We start from the raw sequence: 20,096 nt of genomic DNA on the forward strand, positions 1-20,096 counted from the left end.
AATCCTTCACTCTTCTCAGAAAATTAAATTCTGCTTTCTGTGAGGCTAAGGCTGTACAATCTTTGCCCAAATTTTGAACTTCTTGTGTCAGAATTCACAGTTCCCTCTTTCATTTTTCACACTTGATCAAACCATGGTGTAAGGTCACAGTTGTGGAAGGAAAAAACTTTGCAAGCAGCTCAAGTCATCCCCACTTAGGCCAACTGTATTAGAATAGGGAATCTGAACTAATGATGTCTTCAAAGAAAAAAATGCTGCAAGTTAGTCAGCTTTTTGTCCCATGCAACAACTTCCTACCTATTATATAGCAGAAAATTTCCCCCAAAGTAACAAATATGGTCAAGACCTGAGCCTGGCACTGAAGGCTTTTCATATTACAGCAGAAAATACGTTTGTTTCTTTTAACAGCTGCAGCTAGTGGGACAGCTAGGAGAGATAAGGAATTTTAAAAGGCCCAGAAGCTTACCCTAGATGTGTTCTACAGAGAAGAAGTTTTAGGTGGCTTGCTTTTCTGTTAACAACCCAGTTCTGCTTTCAGTTCTTCATTTAGGTTCTGGCTTTGGCTTGACAGCAACAAAGCAAACCAGTGTCCCTGATGCTTTACATAAACAACAAAATGCATCAATTTGGGCTGCAGCACACTGGAACATGGCCCCTCCCAGCTGGAGCAGAGCTGCTGAGTGCTCTACCAATGGGCAGAGCAATGCACAAATGCCAAAATAAACATCTGCACCTTGGAAATAAGAAGCAGTCCGACTCCAGCCTTTGGTTCACACAGAGCAGGCTCACTGTTAGCATAGACTGGGTCAACTGACACTTTGTGCAAATCAATGTAGTGCGGGAACAACGCGAGATATCTAAGCTTGGTGTGGCGTGGCTGTATGTGTACCTTAAAATACAATTAATCACAATGAGCTGAATTTCTCAGCCAATGAAACACTGATGGAATAACTGGCAATGTTTGTAAATAGTCATTAATAATCAAATTAAAAGACTCATTAAATTCCTACAAAGTACAGCATTTTCACTAACAGGTACACAGGGTTTGCACCAAGGGAAAATAAAAACTATTTGGGAAGGTAGTTATAATGGTTTAACTCTGTCTAAAAATCACATCAAATGGGCTGAAAAAAGTGACTACAAGGAGATTTTACGAAAAAAAAACCCAAACCAACCGTGTTTAAGTCAATCTGGTATTTTTCTACTGAAGGTGGAAAAATATTTCTTGTGTAAGCTGGGCAATTCTTCAAAGTATTTTTAGCCAAGAGAACATGGCAGAGACTAAAAAACATCAGGCACCTCAATTGACACTGTGACAAAAAGCTGAAGTTTAGCAGTGGAACCACTGGCAAAGCCCAGATGTTTGCATCCATATGTGAGAGGCTAAGGAACTGACAGTGGTCTTCAAAGCAATTTAAGGTGAAGATTAATATCACCAAGAATTAGACTTGGCTATTTTCTATGGCATCCTGGCCTGGTCTCTTGTTTCTGCTTTGCTCGTCAGATGTGAGGGGGTTCTTGTACAGCTCCACCAATGCTTTATTCCTTCTGAAACAAGCCTAGAATGAGACTCCAGCTGCTAGGTCTAACCTAGGAAGTTACTGAAATGTTTCACTCTTTTTCAGACAGCATTGTGCAATTCTCCTCCACGTGGCTTACATTAGAAGCCAGAATTTGAAGCAAAATGTAGTACTCACCTCATTTGATCTGAAACTCCTTCCTTGCATGCCGTGTTTCCAGAATGCTAACACACTGTCTTGTAGACAGACTGGCAAGAAAGAACACTGGAATCAGTTTTGAGGCATAAACTCAACCCTCGCTTTTAAGGCCAAAAGCACAAGACTAAAGTTTTGAAATCTGTACATGTATGTTCCATTGTATGATATCCACCCACTCAGACTGCAGAATGTCTCCCAGGAATCACTGAACCTGCCCCAAAAGTAGCTGCATTTATACATTTATTTGTTTAATGAGCAAGGTTTAAAAACATTTCCACATGACCAGAAAATATTCTAAATGTCTAGTCCCAGATGTGTCATTTTCTTTGAACAGGAAATCCCTTTAATACTTGCAGACAGTATATATGGAATTTTAACAGGAAAGTTCCAGGAGTGTCTTTGGAGACACTGCCAGAACAGTAAAGGCCACAGGAAGCTCATTTGTGACAAGCAGGGTGAAGACTACAGTACACGCAGATGTCCCAGAGTGAGGAGCTTCAAGTACATTTAATCCCTCCTCCCCTCCATTCCCAATCATCAAGAGCCATAAAAGTAATGTTTTCAGTGGCAATGTGTCTTGCCCTCTTCTCTGTGGAAGGTTATCTTTGAAGGGCCTGAAATTGTAAAGCTTCTCCTCAGAAACTCCCTGCAACTCCTGACAATTTTAGAACCCACTGTTCCTCCTCTTCTGGTGCTACTCTTCACCTGTGCACACATCCCTCCTACTCCTCTTTCACCAGCAGGTGGTACAATCCAGACATGTAACTGCTGGAGAACTGCCAAAATGATCTACTCTTTCTGTTTCACAAATTTAATTCATTCAAATTCTACACAAGAAAACAAAATTTATGCATCCTGTGATATATCATATAGTTTAGTCTTTGAGCTGCTTTATAAAAATGGACTGCACAAACACACATGCAAAATGAGTTAGACACGGGTTAGGCAGAGAGTTTACGTAGGTTAGCTTAAGGTATTCCTTTAGAGGCTAGAAGTCTCCATCATGCTCCCAAGATATTTAGCTTAGTCTAAGAAGACTCCAGGATTATTACTCCAATCCAATTGTTCCTAGGAAAGCACATGCTGAACCTTTTACTGACTCTTCTCACACAAAGTGAAATGAGGTAGTGTTCCAAATGCCCAAGACTAGACAAGTAGCATACCTAATTCTTTACTGTAACACTGAACAAGTTATTCATAGAAGATCTCAAGTTGGAAGAGACTCATAAGGATTGCTTAGAGCATCGTTGAGAAGTCGCATGAGCTCTAACAGGCTTGGTCCTGAGACCACTTCTCTGGGGAGCTCAGTCTAGCGATCAATCATCCTCTGAGTAAAATGCATTCTCCTAATATCCAAACTGAATTTTCCCATATGCAACTTCATACAATTTCCATGTCCTTAATGCTGGTCATGACCTCTGGCTGCCAGAGCATACTGTTGACTCATCTTCAGCTTGCTATCAATCCCAACCCTCAGATCTCATTCTGCAGAGCTGCTCTCCAGCCTCTCATTCCCCAGTTTGTGCACATAACTAGGACTCCCTCATCTCAGATGCAGAATCCACCACCTGCTCTTGTTAAATTTCATCCAGATGGTGACTGCCCAACTCTCTGACCTCCAAGGATATTCAAGACCAATAATGAAACCCAGCTTTACCTATTGATTCAATCTGAAAGTCAAACGTGAGCTCCGACGACAGTTTGCGGCTGGATTTTAACCTGCCTTGCAGATTCACTATTTTTATGCAGCCTAGACAAAAAATAAGGATATGTTAACCAAGGATTATCTTCAATATAGAACCTAATTTGAAGACAGACTATGCATGTATATGCATGCATATATACTTAGTCGATATTAAACTTACAATCCAAACACACTAAAATGGTATCTCTCTCCAGCTGTGTTACATGGACAACACTCGTCTCCGTAGTGTCTATAAAAAAATGACAGTGTTAGTTCATAACATACATTAGCATGAAATATGAAATGGAAGTTCTAGAGATTGAGACATTTTGATGCATTAGTGTGTTTTATCTACTTAAAATCATCATCTTACCAGTGACATTACTCTTCTCTTAGAGATGCATGTCCACTTATCCAATATGTTGGCTGTGAAAGGAAAACTGAAGCTACAATACTGAAGTATGTATTTAATTCAGCCTTTTCTGAACCATGTCACAAAAGCAAACTGACATGTACATTGCTCTCCATTTATTTTCTGTTGATGTACTTGAATATTGCTGTTACAAAAAGGCAGATATATGTGACTGCCCACACTATGCTGTTTTACTGCACTTTTCTTCTGCCTTTATTTCTAACTCCTGATAGGGACTTACATACTGTTACTTAATTCTTGCTACTATTTGCAGATGCTCCATCCCCAGAAGTTCCAAAAATAGGGGCTTATTTCCTTCTCCAAACCCTCAAAAGAAGGGCTACTTTCTTCTCTTCTGAGTTACAGCTGCAGCAGTCTCCATCACAGCAAATAGGAATTTGACCCACAAGTGATTAATGGACATGTCAGCTCAAAAGAGAAGCGTAGTTTTGGTCCATTTGTTTGTTAACATTAAAATTACATACACAGCAGCTCTTACTAATTCAACATTACTGCCAGATTCTGTAGGCATCTTTCACATAGCAAAGAGAAACTCAGAAAATCCATGAGACATGAGAAATTAGAGCACATTACCTAAGAACACAAAAGCAGCTTCCGGTTAAAATTCTAAAAAATAAGTATCTGTTTGCATAATTGCTCTCCTGCCAGCAGGGGACAAGAATAAGCTGCTGCAACAAAAGGGTTTAAATTTGAGCTACAAAAATAGGAGAAAATGGCAACATAGACATAACACGAGAACACACAAGTAACTCAAGGAAATTGTAACAAAGTGTGGAAGGCACAATGCAAAAAAAGAACAGAGAAGAGATTAATACTCTTGTATTTATGCACCAAAGCAAACAACATTAAGAGAGAAATGGTAACAGGACATTTCTCTTCAGAGTGCTTCCTTTATGGGCTGTGCTATAAATTCACAGAGTTACAGGTAGGAAGGAATAAGACTAAAATGCATTGTCTGAAGTAGTGTGTGTTAATTGGCCACCCATTGCTCACTTTGGGTATTCTAACTATGCTTTAAATTGTGTCAAAATTTGATGCACTTTTCAGCAGCAGCAAGGTCAGTGGATATCTTCCTGGAGGAAAGTGTTCCTCCTAGTGAATTCCACAGTGCACACTCATCTGGACTCATGCACACGTGTATGCCAGCACAGAGCTATGTATAAATCCATCATGAAACAACAAAGGATCCATGACAGGCAAAACCAAAGCTACTGCTTCTGAACCTGCCAGCTGTGACTAGCAATGGTTCCTTACTGCATCTAGGTTCGGGGGGCAACCTTGTAACTCTAAAAAAGTAATTCTTAGCACACTTCCATGAGAGAATTTCTGCTGATGCTCAGATGGTGGCCATCTCGCTCATGGTGCCCACACTGGTGATGGGCAGGCACTCAGTTTCCTGCTACCAGTGGTCCTAATCCTTTTTGATTTCCATAAACACCAGAGGAATGCTCTGTCTCAGCAGGAGGTGATAACACCATTTCTTACCATAGTGACACACTGCAGGAGAGCCAAAATACATCTTCCAGAGATGTCAAAAGGAACTGCTCAGAATGCAGTTTTACTAAAACCTATTAAATAAAATCATGGTGCCAGGGTAGAGCACAAAACAGCACAGGGGGTAATAAGGTGCAGCCTAATTTATGGAAATGCAAGAAACCGTAACTCCCCATCCTCTGCTATACCAAAAATCTCAAGGAATCCCATCAGTTCAACAAGGAGAAACACTAAAAAAAAAGTGCACATGCAAGCAGGTTCAACCAGATACACCTTTAAGCAGAGAACTTGCAATTCTCACTTAGCCTGAATGATTTAACCATTTGCTTCCTTAGAGAAGCCTACCTTTTAGTGCTTCAGCTATAGCAGAAGAGCAAAGAACATTTTGGAATGCAATGACAACAGCACACAAACCTGTTTCTGTAAACCACGAAGAGGTAGAATTTGGGTTGACAGTCTCAAACTTCACCACCTGGTTGAAGTCTCTTCCTCTACTGACACCAACACAAACTAAAGGGAATTCCTGCTCGGGGACTACCAGCATTTCAAACAATCTCAGTGGACAAGGTACAGGAAAATCTATGTGCTAGATGAATAAGCAAAAATAGGTATTAGAAGGGAAATAAATGTAGTCTGAGTTGCTGTTATATATTCAAACTGTATGTTAAATTTTAGGACATACTTTCTAATGTTAAGTTTACTTCTTCAGCTAACAGGAATTGATAAATACAAAAGTCCTGAGTTAAGAAGCTTGGAGCATCTCATGCCAATTCAGTTAAAATAAAACAGCATGTCTTTTATCATGTGTGTCCTTTGCAGCTGCCCATGGACAATAAGAGTGCTCATCACTGCTCTCCCTGGCTACTGAGCCTCTGAGCCTTCTCTTCCAGGTTGATCCAGCTGTAGCAGCTGCCTTTTTAGAAACATGAGCCCACCCTGGCTCTGTCTCTCCAGGTGATGTCATATGGGGAGATAACAAGCATTTCTGGGCACCTCAGTGTCAAAAAACATAGAACAAATGGTCACTTTCTCTCTAGTATGGGAGCAAGACCACTGTTAACCCATGTCTCAGCCTGCCAGCCTCAGTTTTCTATTGTGCAACTGAAAGGCAATGTTCATGGAGTAAAGGGCTTGGTTCTCTAACTGAAGTGCACCGCAAAAACATGAACATTTATTTTGAGTCAGTTAATACATTACATATTTAAGTAGTTATTTTCAATATAATAGAAAACAAGAGAAGTCTAATAAATCAAAAAATGGCTAATACTTATTCTTAACAAGCTACTACAAGATAACTAGAAGACAACATGAGAGTAATTGTAATTTTACCTTGATTAACATAAATTTTTGCATTGGTTCAACCCATTCTAACAAAACAATGCTAGACTGTAGTGCTCCACAAAGGTACTTGTGGCCTGTGTAGGGATTTCTCACTGCCAAGAAAGGATAGAGAATATTAGTGTACTAAGCACATGCAAATTATAAACTATTTCCAACTATGTAACAGTCCCTTTTCTTTTGGAAAATACCCACCAGCCCCACTCTAATCTTTTATATATGTAAAAAATAGCTGATTGCACACACACTTGGGAGTGTCTTTGGTCTACTGTGTTGGTTTGCCTAGGCTGTCTCAAAATCACCACAAGCAAGCTGTTAAAGAATAGCTTTTTCTATAACACACAGTTACCTAGCAGGCAGTGAACAGTTCAGCTGCTTTTCAAGCATTCTCACAGCCAGTCTGAAATCCAGGAGTTCTGTAATTCTAATGAACAATTCTAGACCATCAGGAAATCCAGTTGAAACTGAAGAACAATAGAAGAGGAGGAAGTCCTGCTCTTCCATTGTCAGAACTCAATTAAAAACTGGCAGAGAACAACAGAGTTGAAAAGTCAGGCCCTGTGAAGTTTCACAACTTCAATTCTACAATACTGACAAAATTTCATTCCTTAAGCACTGCCAAAATTTGATGTAAGACAATCAAGTGCTATTTTGCACTTTGTACAAATACATCTAAAGACCAGATTTTACTGTGCAGTAAAGTGACTGTGGGCCATCAGGCAATTAAGCAACAAAGTTTCGATTACAAGCTTCTACAATCCAGAACTACCCACAGAAGTGAAATATGCTCACACTACCTTATAGCCACAGAAACTCATCAGCAATCTCTTGGCACCTTAAACATCAGTGCTTTATTTCATTAATTCAAGTTCTCACTCAACATCAGACTGATTGCAAAGTGCAGCAAATAACGCTTGGTGTGACCCTGAGTAAGGCTGAACTCGGCAGCAGAACCACAAAACAATCACCAATGCCTGTAAGGTGCAGAAAGAAGACCAGAAGTTCTCATCTTTTTCTGCCTCCTGTGGCACTCCTGCTGCCCTGAGGCCAAAAGTAGACTTATGTGCCAACAGGAATGGAGGCTCAAGTCACAAAAAGTAGGACTCTTAAAGCCACCCTTGCTGTGTTCTCAAATTATCCCTCACGTCTATCATGCAGAGGGCTCCAGGCTCAGGAGGCTGAGCTATCTCTGAATATGAAGACTCCCCTTAAAACGTCAAGTAGCACAGCACCCCTGTTAAATTCTGTGCCTGGCAGGACAGGAATCACAGAAATACAGAAGAGCACACACGAGGCTTCTTGTTTGAACAGAAACCTAGAAACATAGGGACTTCCAAATTAATTTTTCTGTCAGAAGGTCACAGTTTTTACCTATTCTGACCCCTGTCACTTCACCCCTGTCATCCCATGAGTGTTTGTTCCCTGCAGCATTCATTAACACTCATAATGGTTTGTGTTTTTTTTAATGTATCTGCCTCCCTTTTAGAACGTGTCTTTAAATACAGTGCAGCTTTGAGACTTTGGTAGCTGCCACATTCCTAAACACATTATAAAGGCTTCAGAGACAACACTGTCCTCAAAGAATTAAAAATACTCTTTTGCTTTTTATCACCCAGCATTGATAACTGAAACTTCTGCTAGGAATGCAGGTAGCTTAATCCTGATGGCAACTTCTCTAAGTTTCTCCATCCACAGAGATTAGGTTCTTCTTGAGAATTGGTTTGAATTTTGACATCATTCTGCTTCTCTGCATTTCTTGTAAACTGTCTTTAAATCTAAAGAGCTAAACGGGGAAGTTTTCACTGCTTAAACCCAAGGACTAACCTGAATGAGCTCACCATCTGCAAATGCACAGCTTCGTAATAATGACAAAAGTCTCTTCTCCCTTTACCTCCTACACTTCACTCAATAATCTTATTACTGCCACCATTTGTGCTGCCCCCTCACACCTGTTCTCCAGATCTTCACTTACCAACACAACACTTTTGACACCATTTAGTGTCAGGAATTTTCGTAGATACCGCAAACTTTCTACAAAAGATTAAACACAAAATTATTGATCGACTGAAACAACTGAGTGAATTTTCTTTTTTGACATTCACGGATAGAAAAATATCTGCTACACCAAAAAACTAAAAAATAAAAGTTTGTATATTTCTTGTGAAATCATGGAAACAATAATGTGAAAAGTTGTCAGATAAGTCAAAATGTTATTTGCTGGTAACAGGGTTCAGAGTTTCTACATATATCAGAAGACAACAGGCACTATTCAGACTGGTCACAGTACTCTTAACAATAAAAATAACTAATTTGATGCTGTAGAAAAGATAGGAATAAATAGATTGATAGACAGATGCTGCACTCAAAGCTATGAATTGGGAAAACAGTTGTGTAACATTTCAAATGGAACTGTCCAGAAGTGACTGATAATGCAAAAGAACTGAACAGCATGAAAACTGAGTACTTGTCACAGATTTTCATTGGAACAAGTCATGGAGGCTTGAAAGGAACTGCTCAAGGACACTCCAGGGAAAGAAGCTAGAAAGGAGACAGACATCTGTTTGTCATTATCACAGACATATTTTCTGCTACTGAATGTCTGCCTGCCAAGTATCATAAATTGAGGTTAGAACATTTTGCAAATGAATATATAAATCCTCACAAATTACTTCAAATTCAATTTTGCTTTGCCTTTTCTCTACCAAAACCTCTGCTTTTACCATTTTGCATGTAGCACTCACCATCATAGTATCCAGAAACTTGTTTAAGAATATACTTTATGGTCTGGTAGAAAAAATTACATTCCCCTACATACTTCAAAAGTGTCTTCTGCCTGGCTAAATGTGACTACCCTAATACTCTACAGCCAGAGGTAAAAGAGGAAAACAGATTATTTAAATTAATCTTTCCGGCCTTTGAATGACTGGCTTGGCACTCACTTTCAGGTTGTACTGCATTTTTCCTGGGAAGTGACATGACTGGACAAGAAATTTTCTGAGTCCTCTGCAACTTACGTGAGGTACCATTCCAGGCAGAATCTAGTCTGGTTTTCCTAGCACAATCCTTATGGTAATTATGATTACTAGTCCACTGCTGATTCAGTCCTCAAGCCAAAGTCACCCACCAAAGTCAAATTTGGAAGAGAGGAGCAGAACAATAGTCCAAGTACACAGAAGATAACAAATCAAAGCACAAGTTCTCTTAGTTATTTAGAATTTTCCCGCTAGGAAGAACACAGTTTTCAGACAAGTGTTGCACCATTATGTTTACAGGTAACTGAACAGAAGCAGCGTTTCCTGAACCCAAGAATTACATGTTAATAGACTTTTAATAGAACCAAAGGTAGCAGAGAATCCATTCTTCTATAATACAATTTCCTAACAGAAATCCTATTCTATTAGAAGAACCAGTGTCTCACTATACACTTTATGAATCAAAGGTTTTTCTCCAAACTAGATTAGTGTTACTACCTTCTTCTGCTGGGATTTGAATGGGCTACTATGAAGGCTTACTTGGCAGTGTCCTGGTTCTGGCCAGGACAGGGTTGATTTTTTTGCAGGCCATAGCTTTTGTTCAGCACCAAGTACAAGCAGGATTTACCACAACAGACTATACCTGAAAAGAGCTATACCCAGAAACAAGAGCTTTCCTAACCAGAAGTTAAGGTGTACCAAAATCCATTTCTCTAACAAGAGAAATTCACATCCTGATCTGTGTAAATGTAGGGCTCAACCCTCTGATTAATGCAAATGAGTCATTTGCTGCAATCTGTGAACAGTCCCCCCCCCTATTTGGTGTTCCCAGAGCTTCACAAGCAGCTCCTGAACTCCCAGAGTTAAGATACTCTGATATATCCAATGATGTGTATTTACCTGGGAAGTATTCGGTCAGGGAGTTTATGTGCTGGAATAGCAACAGGTAACTTTTGCATTTGCCTTGCATAATCAAAGAGTCCTGGCAGATTATGGGAATAAAGCTGAGAAGCTTTACCTGGCAATTAGAAAACAAACCACACTTCAAATACGAAACCAAGTGTTTACCAGTGCTACCATTGAAAGACAGCACAGTAACTTACCAGATATTGATAACAAACAATTGTTCATGACATATAACCAGGTACATCTTCGAGGAAATAGCTGATAAATGGAAGGAAAACCAAAGAAGTAGCATTCAATTTGATATACATAAGACAATTATCAATTAGTATCTGCTTAGATGACAGGACAAAGCTAATACTGACTTGCTTTTTGCAGGAGAAGTAAGTTTAAGCCAAGTAATGTTTACCTGGATTCCAGAGTTAATTCAGAGTAAATCCTAGGCACACACGCTATATTTAATATATGAATTAACATTTAGACAATTAGCACATTTTATATTCCTGTCTTCAGGTATATTATGTACCACAAGATGTCATTACAAAGACCAATCAACCCTTTTCCAAAAAATTCAAAAACCACTGAATTTTCTCCTTCAAAGAAGAAAAGTTCAACAACAAACTCCAGTAAATCAAGACTGGTCAACAAACCACAGCCGTTCTAAAGCCTGTGACAGTCCAAATCTCTTGAAACAATTAAAACTGGCACTTTGAAGGGATTCTTCACCTTCATGATTACACATTTCACTTAAGTGATGAATGAGTGCAACAAATGTTCAAGGCAGAACTGTTTCTTTGTCAAATTCTGCAATTCCTAAAAAGATGGGGGTGAAAGCAACAAGACATCCCTTAAAAAAGCCCAAAAAATCCACAACTACTTTTTTTTCCCCTCTTCTCACCTAAGTTCTGGAACTTATTGACACACGATGTCACAGAGGTGGGAAGTACCAACACAAACAAGGGATGAGACATACTCATGCTCAAGAGGTCCAAAAGGGGACAAAAAATAGGCAAGGATCCTCCAACATCCCTGATTCAATGACTCAAGTGGAGTCTGAGGAGAATACACAGTGACTAAGCTCATTGACACTTCCCAGTGCCACTTTGGGAAAGAGACTATTGGGCTAGATAGACCACTCAGGAGGACAACTGTTTTGCTCAAAAAGCCAAAAAAAACCCACAAAAAAACCCCAACCAACCAAAAAAAAAAAAAAAACCAAAAAAAAACACCACAAAAGAAAACAAAACACAACTCTTCAAAAAACAAAAAAAGAATAAAATATTAACCCTGTAGCTATTCTAACTCCTGGAAAGGTGTATTTTGTCTCTTTTGTCCACTGGTGAAGTACAGAGAAAAATAATGAAGGATACTACTTCTGCTTTTATGCTGAGTTGAATCAGAGTGAGAGTAATAAATGACATAAAACAAAACTCAGAAATGCTATTAAAGCCCTACTGACTTTTATCATAAATAATGATGCAATAAATGCTTAGCAGAGATGGTGCACTTCTATTCCTGAAATCTTCTCACAACCTAAACACACTTTAAGAAACACCTATGGTAATAATCTACGACACTGCTTGTATCAAGATTTAATGTGCAAGGTTGATTGATCTTTTGTAGGTACATGAGCATATTGTGACTCAGTAGGTTTGGATCTGAGGATTAAGGAACATCAATTCTTCAAATGAGCAGGTTAATTGACCTGTCACTCATTCCTTGATCCACACATGACTGGCTGTGTTAGCAAGCATTTCTTCTTGTCTCTAAGTGCTTATTAAAACATTTCCCTGAAAGCTCACTAGGCAGCAGACTACGTGATTTTCATTACAGCTCTTCTCCTTCCTTGCCAGTTAAACCAAACCCCAAACAGTCAAGAAAAAATCCAAACCTTTCCTTAGTTTACCTGGCCTATAAGAATTATGATTGCATTAGTGATATTCCTCAGGGTAGTTGTTACAACTGCAGTACAGCAGCAGAGTGGTACCTGAGCTAAGTTTAAATGAGGTAACTCGAGCACCAGTATGATTATGGGTTACACTGAGCTCAGTTCAACTAGGCCTCCCTCTCAACAAAACAGACATCTCTAAAATGCATGGACCCTGGAGGATGAACAAACACCAGTGCCTCCAGCTTACAGTGTGAAGGCTGTCCTTGCAAATTCCTCCATCTTGATGGCGGGTGCACAGCTCCCTATGGTAGGGAGAAGGCAAGAAAGAAAACAAGTCTCTTAGAGAGTAACAAAAGAGCTGGAGAATACAGAAAGGCCTGCAACTTGCATTTTCCCCTCCCCAGCATCCCTTAAAAAAATTACTTCTTGAAAGACTTTGCAAAGACAGACCTTTAAGTGGAATTCAGTAAGCTGAATCTCATCAGCAAAGCTGCTTTCAAGACCACAAGAACAGACTCCTGTGAATAAAGGATCTCCTTGCTTTCCTGTAGCTGAATCACAATGTTTGTTGCAAAAATTATGTACTGTAATGAAGTTTTAAGGAAAATAGAAACTTTCATCCAAATGCATCAGGGAAATTCCATACTATTTACCTAATCATTTAACTGCAGAACAATGCACTATGAAGTTCAAAACACAGATAGATGAAGATCTCCTATATAAACACGGTTCAGCCTACAAACACAAATATGACTGAAAATTATCCTCAATAGCAAATATTTAAGGTAATTCTCAGTGTAGCTAGTGCCTATGTAAATATAGTAAAAACCATTTTTTACAAGGATTATACAACATTAATCTCAGGGGTTAAAAATGTGATGTATTTTTTAAACCAGAAATACACCTGCTCCATTGATGTTTCATGAAGTTCATTGAGGTTCAGTGTGTAAATACCTTCTTCTGCTCCAAATATCAAGTACTGATCTGTAAACATAAAAAGAGGTAGAAATCTTGATTCAGGAAGGTATGTACACCTTCACCAAAAAAACAACATCTACACACACAGAAACAAACCCAGATAAAATAGTTACAGTATTTGAAAGCAAGGAAAATTAATCCTGATAAGAAAGCTTTAATTTATGAATGGGGCTGTTTTAAGTCATTAGGAAAGCTCAGTGGTTTTTTTGAGTAATAATTGATTTTTTTTTTTAAAGCGATACAACCACAAGCAGGAAATCATGGGAATAATTTCAGCATATTCTACTTAGACATTTCCATATATTATGGAAATATCCATTGCCTTCTTTGAGAGTACTTCTACAGCAGTAGTGACTTGAACATTTTCTCAGGAGCGTACGGGTGCCTCACCTCTTGAACATAATCAAATCCCTGGATTGTACATAGGCATGCAAACAAGGCAGACATCTCCTATGAGATGAAGTCAACTGCTAAGGATTTACCCTTCCCTAATTCCAGTTTCTAAAATAAATCCAGATATTTTCTTGCTGACCAGCTCAGTAGTATGCCTATATAGCTTAAAATCAAAGGGAGTAATGGCAGGCAAAGTGAATACAATATTACCAACTATCCTTTTTATATCAGGCTAGATATTAAGGCACTAAAATTTATGAGAAAAAAAAAAAAAAAAAAAAAGAAACCAGCTGCAGAATCCTGAAGGGCCAGAAAGATCTCAGCTAAGACCTCAAAAAGTCAGATTTTTTTACTAAAAAATTAAGATTGTCTTCTTCTAGACTAAAATGTTGAGAAGAGTCTTTAACTTTAATATGTAATTTATTCTTTTCAATCAAAGCAAAAAACTTCACCCAATATATCTTAAGAACAACACAACTTTAGACAGCAGTGGCATAATTAAAGAACAACTCCTGCTTATATGTTTGTTTTAAAAGGAATAGTCCTGCTCATCTAAGTACCTGTGACATTCAAGGAGAGGACAAAATGGGTAAAATACTCATCATATAGTACCTCTTGTATCTGGATTTATCCAAGATGTTGCACAATGAATTTTTAATGGACAGCCATTGAAAACCTTTGAAAAGCAAGCACCCATCTGTAGAAGAAAAAATATTAAATACAAACAAAAAAATTAAAATATGATCTTCCCAAAAGGATTATTTTTACTTCAGGTAGTAACAAAAGGTTAAGATTCATACCACTGGCTTAGCATTGCTAAGTCATATTAGATTTTTTAAGTAAAAAAGCAAATACTACAAACATTCAAAAAATGTGCTGTTTCACCCTGCTCCCAACATGCATTTGTGTGACTCAGGAATACTCACATGTACTTTAGGTGTGGGAGGAAGGCCGTTACTAATTGGTTTCTAGAAAATAAAATTTAAAAGTATGTTTACACTCACACGCACACTATGCTTGAACATGCTCCCCACACACAGCATAACCACAAACACTCAGTGTAATTGTCTTTCATTAAAATTTCCACTATGATTCCCTAATACCTCCTCTCTGAATGTTTGCACAGTCTTGTGCAACATTTTCACACATTCTTACAGCAGTGCCTGTAAGAATGCCATTTCCAGTACTAGAGAGTTTAAGCAATACTGTAATAATTGCTCAACCCTTTAGTATTAAAGCATTAAATGTCACCACTCAGCACTACATGCACTTTCTTGTGTCAGTATCAATTTCTCCTAGCACAAACAAGCTTCTAAACAAACCCATTTTACAACTAAACTTCAAACACACAATTTCAAATGACAAGTTCAAAGCTGTCCAGGTAATCCTACTTTCCAAAATACTGCCAGTATTGCTGGCACTTCCTTAAAACAAAACAAAGAGTCTAGTTCTAGTCTATTTTCTCTTCACTTCTCACAAAAAAAAAAAAAAAAAAAAAATTAAATTTCCAGCCTTACACTTGGAAGGAGCCCTCAAAGAGGGCAGTCTCATGTTATACTTAATCTAGTCTAACCACAGCATACTCCATTCCCTCATTTCCCCGTTTGCTTAAACAGTCACTGCTCAGTACTGCACAAGACATGGCTCATTATGTCGCTCAAGTGTGTGAAACACCAAGAAAATTGGATATATTTGTGATTATGTTTGTTTCTAAGGAAAAATGAAACACTGACAAACTTCAGCATAAGGCTGTACCACAACTAGACAATCAAGGAAAACTGTGTTTTGATTCAAAGTAAACAAGATGCCATCTAGCTTAATTTCCATATTAAAGGGCATGCCTGCTCCTTTTCCTTGCACACGTAGAACAGTCACAACATCTGTAAAAGGATATCCAGAAGCTTAAATACCTACCAGTATTTCCTTCTTTTCTTTCCTTGAAAAGTTAGTGTCTCTAGCTTCATTTTGTTGTGGCAGTTCCTCTCTTTCACCATTTAATTGCACAGAAGTGACTCCATTACCTAGAAAGATTCACAGTTAAGAATGTGTTCCTCTGCCTTCACTTCAAAGAGTAATCTAGCATAAAAAGTCTTTTAAGTGGGCCAGAATGTCCAATTAAGTCAGAACATATACTAGATACACTAGTATAAAATACCCAAATTTACTTCTGAAACATGCATGTCCTTACATGTACACATACCCATCAAGTCATATTCAATCTCAGTCCATTAATTTTTGGTAATTAACGTAACAACTCTAACATAATAACTCTAATCTAACAACTCTAACAGGAGCACAGAAAGGGATGCAGCCACAGTTATCAGGGAAAATGTGAATTTCTATTCTTTAGAAATACTTGCCAACAGCTAACACTTCAACTATTGATTCCTTAGAAACACTGCCTTGTTAGAGTCAAATCTTTAGCAAATCAACTGCAGTACTAAGTATGAAGCAAGGAAAAGCTACCAAAGTAACAATTAAGAGGCAGACATTGAGCTTGCTTGAGAGAAGCCAGCCCAAGACAACGCTCAAGACATTAGACTGACAAAGGCATAACATGAACAGTCAGAGCAGACAGCAAACAAACACAATTACCTCCTATACTCTCCAACCCAGTTCATTACTTACAAAAGCAAACTTTGAAAGCAGAACTCTATTCTTGAAATGACAAATTGTAACAACAGCTGACACACTAAACTTGAAACCTACAAACATACTTTTTGACCAATCCTGATACTCTATATTATAAGCCTGTTGCTTAGGAAAGCAATTATGTCACCAATGGCATCAGCAGGAATTGTGTCAGTGACTTTGATAGAAGCTACATTTGACCCTCTTAAGAGTTAAAGCACACTTTCTTAATGAATTTTGGCTTCATGCACTTCTTGTAACTTGCCCGCCATAGAAAAATTACCTCAATAGCTTTTAATGTGTGCACAGTTAAGAATACAGAAATAAAATCACATTAGATTATTTAAGGAATACTTGTATACTCCCTGGGGTAACTTTTGTTACCTAAAGGATGAGATTTCTGTGGAGGTAACCGAGGAGGTGGTGGTCTGGGTGGAACATGAGATGCAGATTTTGCTGGACTCTCTGATGTTGGGCATCTCTTGATTGTCCCTTGATTTTCATTTTCAGAAGAATAAGTTTCTTGGGGGATAAATATGGATTTAGGCTGAAAGAGACATAGTAATAATCAAAAAATAATGAAAAAAGATTCAAAGCATCTATGCCATTTATTAGTGAGGAAAAAACCACACATGCAGCATTGGAGCCTCAAATTTTCACAAGTAAAGGGCCACCAATACAGTAATTTAAATATTCTCAATTTATTTATTTATTTAAAGTGCATTCTGCTGAGCAACCAAATCCCTCTCACTAACCTTTGGTGGTAAAGGAGGTGGCACTTTAGGTTTCATAGTAGCGCTATAAAGAAAAGAAACAAAACAGAGAGAGAAAATTTGAATTGCAGGCCTCAAGAACTTGAGACAGGGTTTTATAAATGCCAATAAATACCATTAACTTATCAAGAGCACTATTATATCCAAGTAACTGCATGAGATACTTTCAAATATTTTGTTATACCTCAGATACTATATGTAAACAAGGATCACAGGTTCCCCCCCAGAGAGCAGAGAGCGTCATGAACTGATTTGTTGAAGATGCATAAACTTGTGCAAAACAAAGTAGGGAGAAACAGAAGAGGTCTGACATTGGCTCTGTTGAGAGGAGAAAGTTAAGGGTATCAGTGAGCTGAAGGGAAGTTTAAAGGAAAACTAATGAAGACCATTCCCTGGAAAATTTACACTGATGACTTAAAACAGCCTTACACATAAAAGCAAAATCCATCTGCAGTGGACAGCAACCCTCATGCTTAGGTTGGTTGGTTGATTTTCGATTGCTGAGTCTCTTTTTTTATGGAAATCTTAGGAAAGACAAGTTTTTCATGCTAGAGCAATTTGGTCCAAGAGTACAAGATATTATCAGGAAACAACATAGCTGAAGCATTGGGAGCATTCTTCCTCTCCTGGCTCCATGGTTTAAAAAATATGCCGCATTTAAAAACAAAACACTAAATTCTGAAATTCTGCATGTTTTTAAAACCTCTTCCGCTGTCCTGTTTCCTAGTCTTCTAGGAACAGAATATTATTTCCACTAAATAAATTAGGAAACTAGACATTCTTCCACAGTATTCTCCTTATTTTTAAACTACGTTCAAAGTAGTAAAATATCTGCCTGCTTGTTTACAGGTCAACAACTTGTCTGCTTGGCTTCATTCTTTCCAGGTGTTTCTGTCCTGACCTCTTATCTGTTGTTTGTATTTCAGAAAAGCTGGAAGGGGATTTTGAGAACAAGTTCCCCTGTGTCATGCATTTCAGCTGCTTTGGTAGAAGAAATTATCTTCTCTTAGTAATATGGGGCCAAGTTTAAGTGCTCAGTCATGAGGGTTCAAGCTCCATTTCCATTTCTTTTGTATTCCTCCTGCATTTCAGACAACCAGTGTTACTGGGCAGCCAGAGAAAGCAAAAAGGCAACAATCTGGCATGCATGTGACAGATGTGTGTACAAAGGACTACGTGCCTTCCTTTCAACAGGAGGGTTTAGGTGCAGTTTGTCACTGCTATTCACACAGGGCAGCACCCCTATAACTGCTGCTTTCCCAGTTCCCATAACCATGAAATGCAAGTATTGGCAGCCTTGCTGCCCATGAGAGAAAAAGAAATATCAAAACAATGAAAACTATTAAATGAAGACTGATAATTTTATATTGTTCTCTGAAACATGGATTCTCTGCTGCTACTATCACCCTGTTTCATGCAGCAGCACCAGTTTGGGCTGGAAGGGATACACTGGATTCACTGGTTTTGTTCTGGATCTGAAGGGAGAAGTGACTGATGTCACATGTGCTCCTCAACTGCAGCTCCACCGCACAGAATATAAATCAAACCAAAGCCTTGAATCTTTAGTGGATTCCACAAAAAGATATTCAAGACCAGGCAGATGAACAAATAATTGCAGCAGATCTTTGGGCCCCAGCAGATACCAACAGAAAGGCACAGATGCAGAATCCATCTGACCCAAGGTTGAGGCATTCAAGCTTTTACACACCGTCAGGACCCCTCTGTAGGGCAACAGTACTTTAGGATGAAATATCAGAAGAAATAAACAATACCAAGACAATTCTGGAAGACAAGCAGTGACTACTGGCCCCCAGGGTCAGACAAATTAGAACCTGTCCAGAAGCTATCTCAGGTTCTTTCTCACCTAACCTAAAAAAGAAAATCTACAGAAACAGAAGAGCCACATAAGCAGCTGAAGTAAAATTACTCAAGAAAAATGAGAGATTATAGTTTGGTTCTCTGCAAGAGAGATGCCAGCAATAGATAACACATATTTTAAAGGTTTATTTTATGAAGTAACAGCTTTCCAAATTATCCATTAACAGAAAGCAAACAAAAATTATATCTCAATGGCATTGCTCTTTTTGGTCTTTACACTAGATTTATTTAGGAATGTAAATCTGCACATACTGGCTTTGCTTTTTAAACTGTTTTAGTTCTCATCTATCAATCAAATAGAGCCCAAGAATACTTATACCAGTGGGATTTAATATGAACATCATTAATTTGACACAAGCCTTTGCAGTCACATAACCTTGCTTTCTCTGAGTAAAGGAAGCCAGCTCTATTCCAAAAACCAAGCACCCATAAAACCATCCTCCTAGTTGAGAACACAGAACAAGCTGAAACATCTAGAGCAGCATGTAAGGTATATATTTTATCTATTTTTCATGAGCTTTATTTTGATATATAGTTATCAGTTCTAAAGAAGGCACTAAGACTGTAGTCAGCCAAATTACTGGCTCAACGTAACGATGCTAAGATTTTGTTCCATAACAGAAAATAAAAAGAGAACTGTATCAATAAAGGAACAAAATTTTCCCCTCCCCCCAATTTATAACAATCAGCAGAATAAGACAACTTGTGGTGATGTAATCTAGCAACAACATGAAAATACCTATCTTTAAGAATACCATTAGCAAAAAGAATCATGAGTTGTTACAGAATGTGATTCAACTTTTTTTTTTTTTTCCCCAAATACTTATCTATTCAAGAATCTGATTTTATTTGTTTTTACAAGAAGGACTTACTGTTTAGAATCATCGTCTGCATCATCATCATCTTCTAAATGTGCCACATGTCCCCTAAGAAAATGAACGAGGTACTATGGTTGAGTGAGTTGTATTAAAATTGCCTTGACGGTTGTGAAAGATTTTGAGCTCCAAATC

At 38.2% G+C, this 20,096-nt stretch overlaps 1 protein-coding gene across 6 annotated transcripts in view; it reads right to left on the reverse strand.

Annotated features, from left to right (window-relative positions):
- Positions 1 to 20,096, reverse strand: part of MAP4K3 (mitogen-activated protein kinase kinase kinase kinase 3) — a 64,332-nt gene that overhangs the window by 3,291 nt on the left and 40,945 nt on the right. For 5 of the 6 annotated variants that reach the window (XM_072927689.1, XM_004176150.6, XM_072927688.1 and 2 more), the window contains 15 exons: positions 19,959 to 20,012; positions 17,191 to 17,233; positions 16,820 to 16,982; positions 15,719 to 15,825; positions 14,731 to 14,772; positions 14,417 to 14,501; positions 13,338 to 13,417; positions 10,743 to 10,803; positions 10,540 to 10,657; positions 8,640 to 8,698; positions 6,659 to 6,762; positions 5,744 to 5,915; positions 3,584 to 3,652; positions 3,376 to 3,468; positions 1,698 to 1,768 (listed from right to left, as the gene is read on the reverse strand). In XM_072927689.1, coding sequence (XP_072783790.1) covers positions 1,698 to 1,768; positions 3,376 to 3,468; positions 3,584 to 3,652; positions 5,744 to 5,915; positions 6,659 to 6,762; positions 8,640 to 8,698; positions 10,540 to 10,657; positions 10,743 to 10,803; positions 13,338 to 13,417; positions 14,417 to 14,501; positions 14,731 to 14,772; positions 15,719 to 15,825; positions 16,820 to 16,982; positions 17,191 to 17,233; positions 19,959 to 20,012 — 1,321 coding nt within the window. The remainder of the gene's footprint in view (positions 1 to 1,697; positions 1,769 to 3,375; positions 3,469 to 3,583; positions 3,653 to 5,743; positions 5,916 to 6,658; positions 6,763 to 8,639; positions 8,699 to 10,539; positions 10,658 to 10,742; positions 10,804 to 13,337; positions 13,418 to 14,416; positions 14,502 to 14,730; positions 14,773 to 15,718; positions 15,826 to 16,819; positions 16,983 to 17,190; positions 17,234 to 19,958; positions 20,013 to 20,096) is intronic. The other variant, XM_030269339.4, reaches the window with a different exon arrangement.

Source organism: Taeniopygia guttata, chromosome 3 (genome assembly GCF_048771995.1).
Source record: "Taeniopygia guttata chromosome 3, bTaeGut7.mat, whole genome shotgun sequence".
Lineage (NCBI taxonomy): Eukaryota > Metazoa > Chordata > Aves > Passeriformes > Estrildidae > Taeniopygia > Taeniopygia guttata.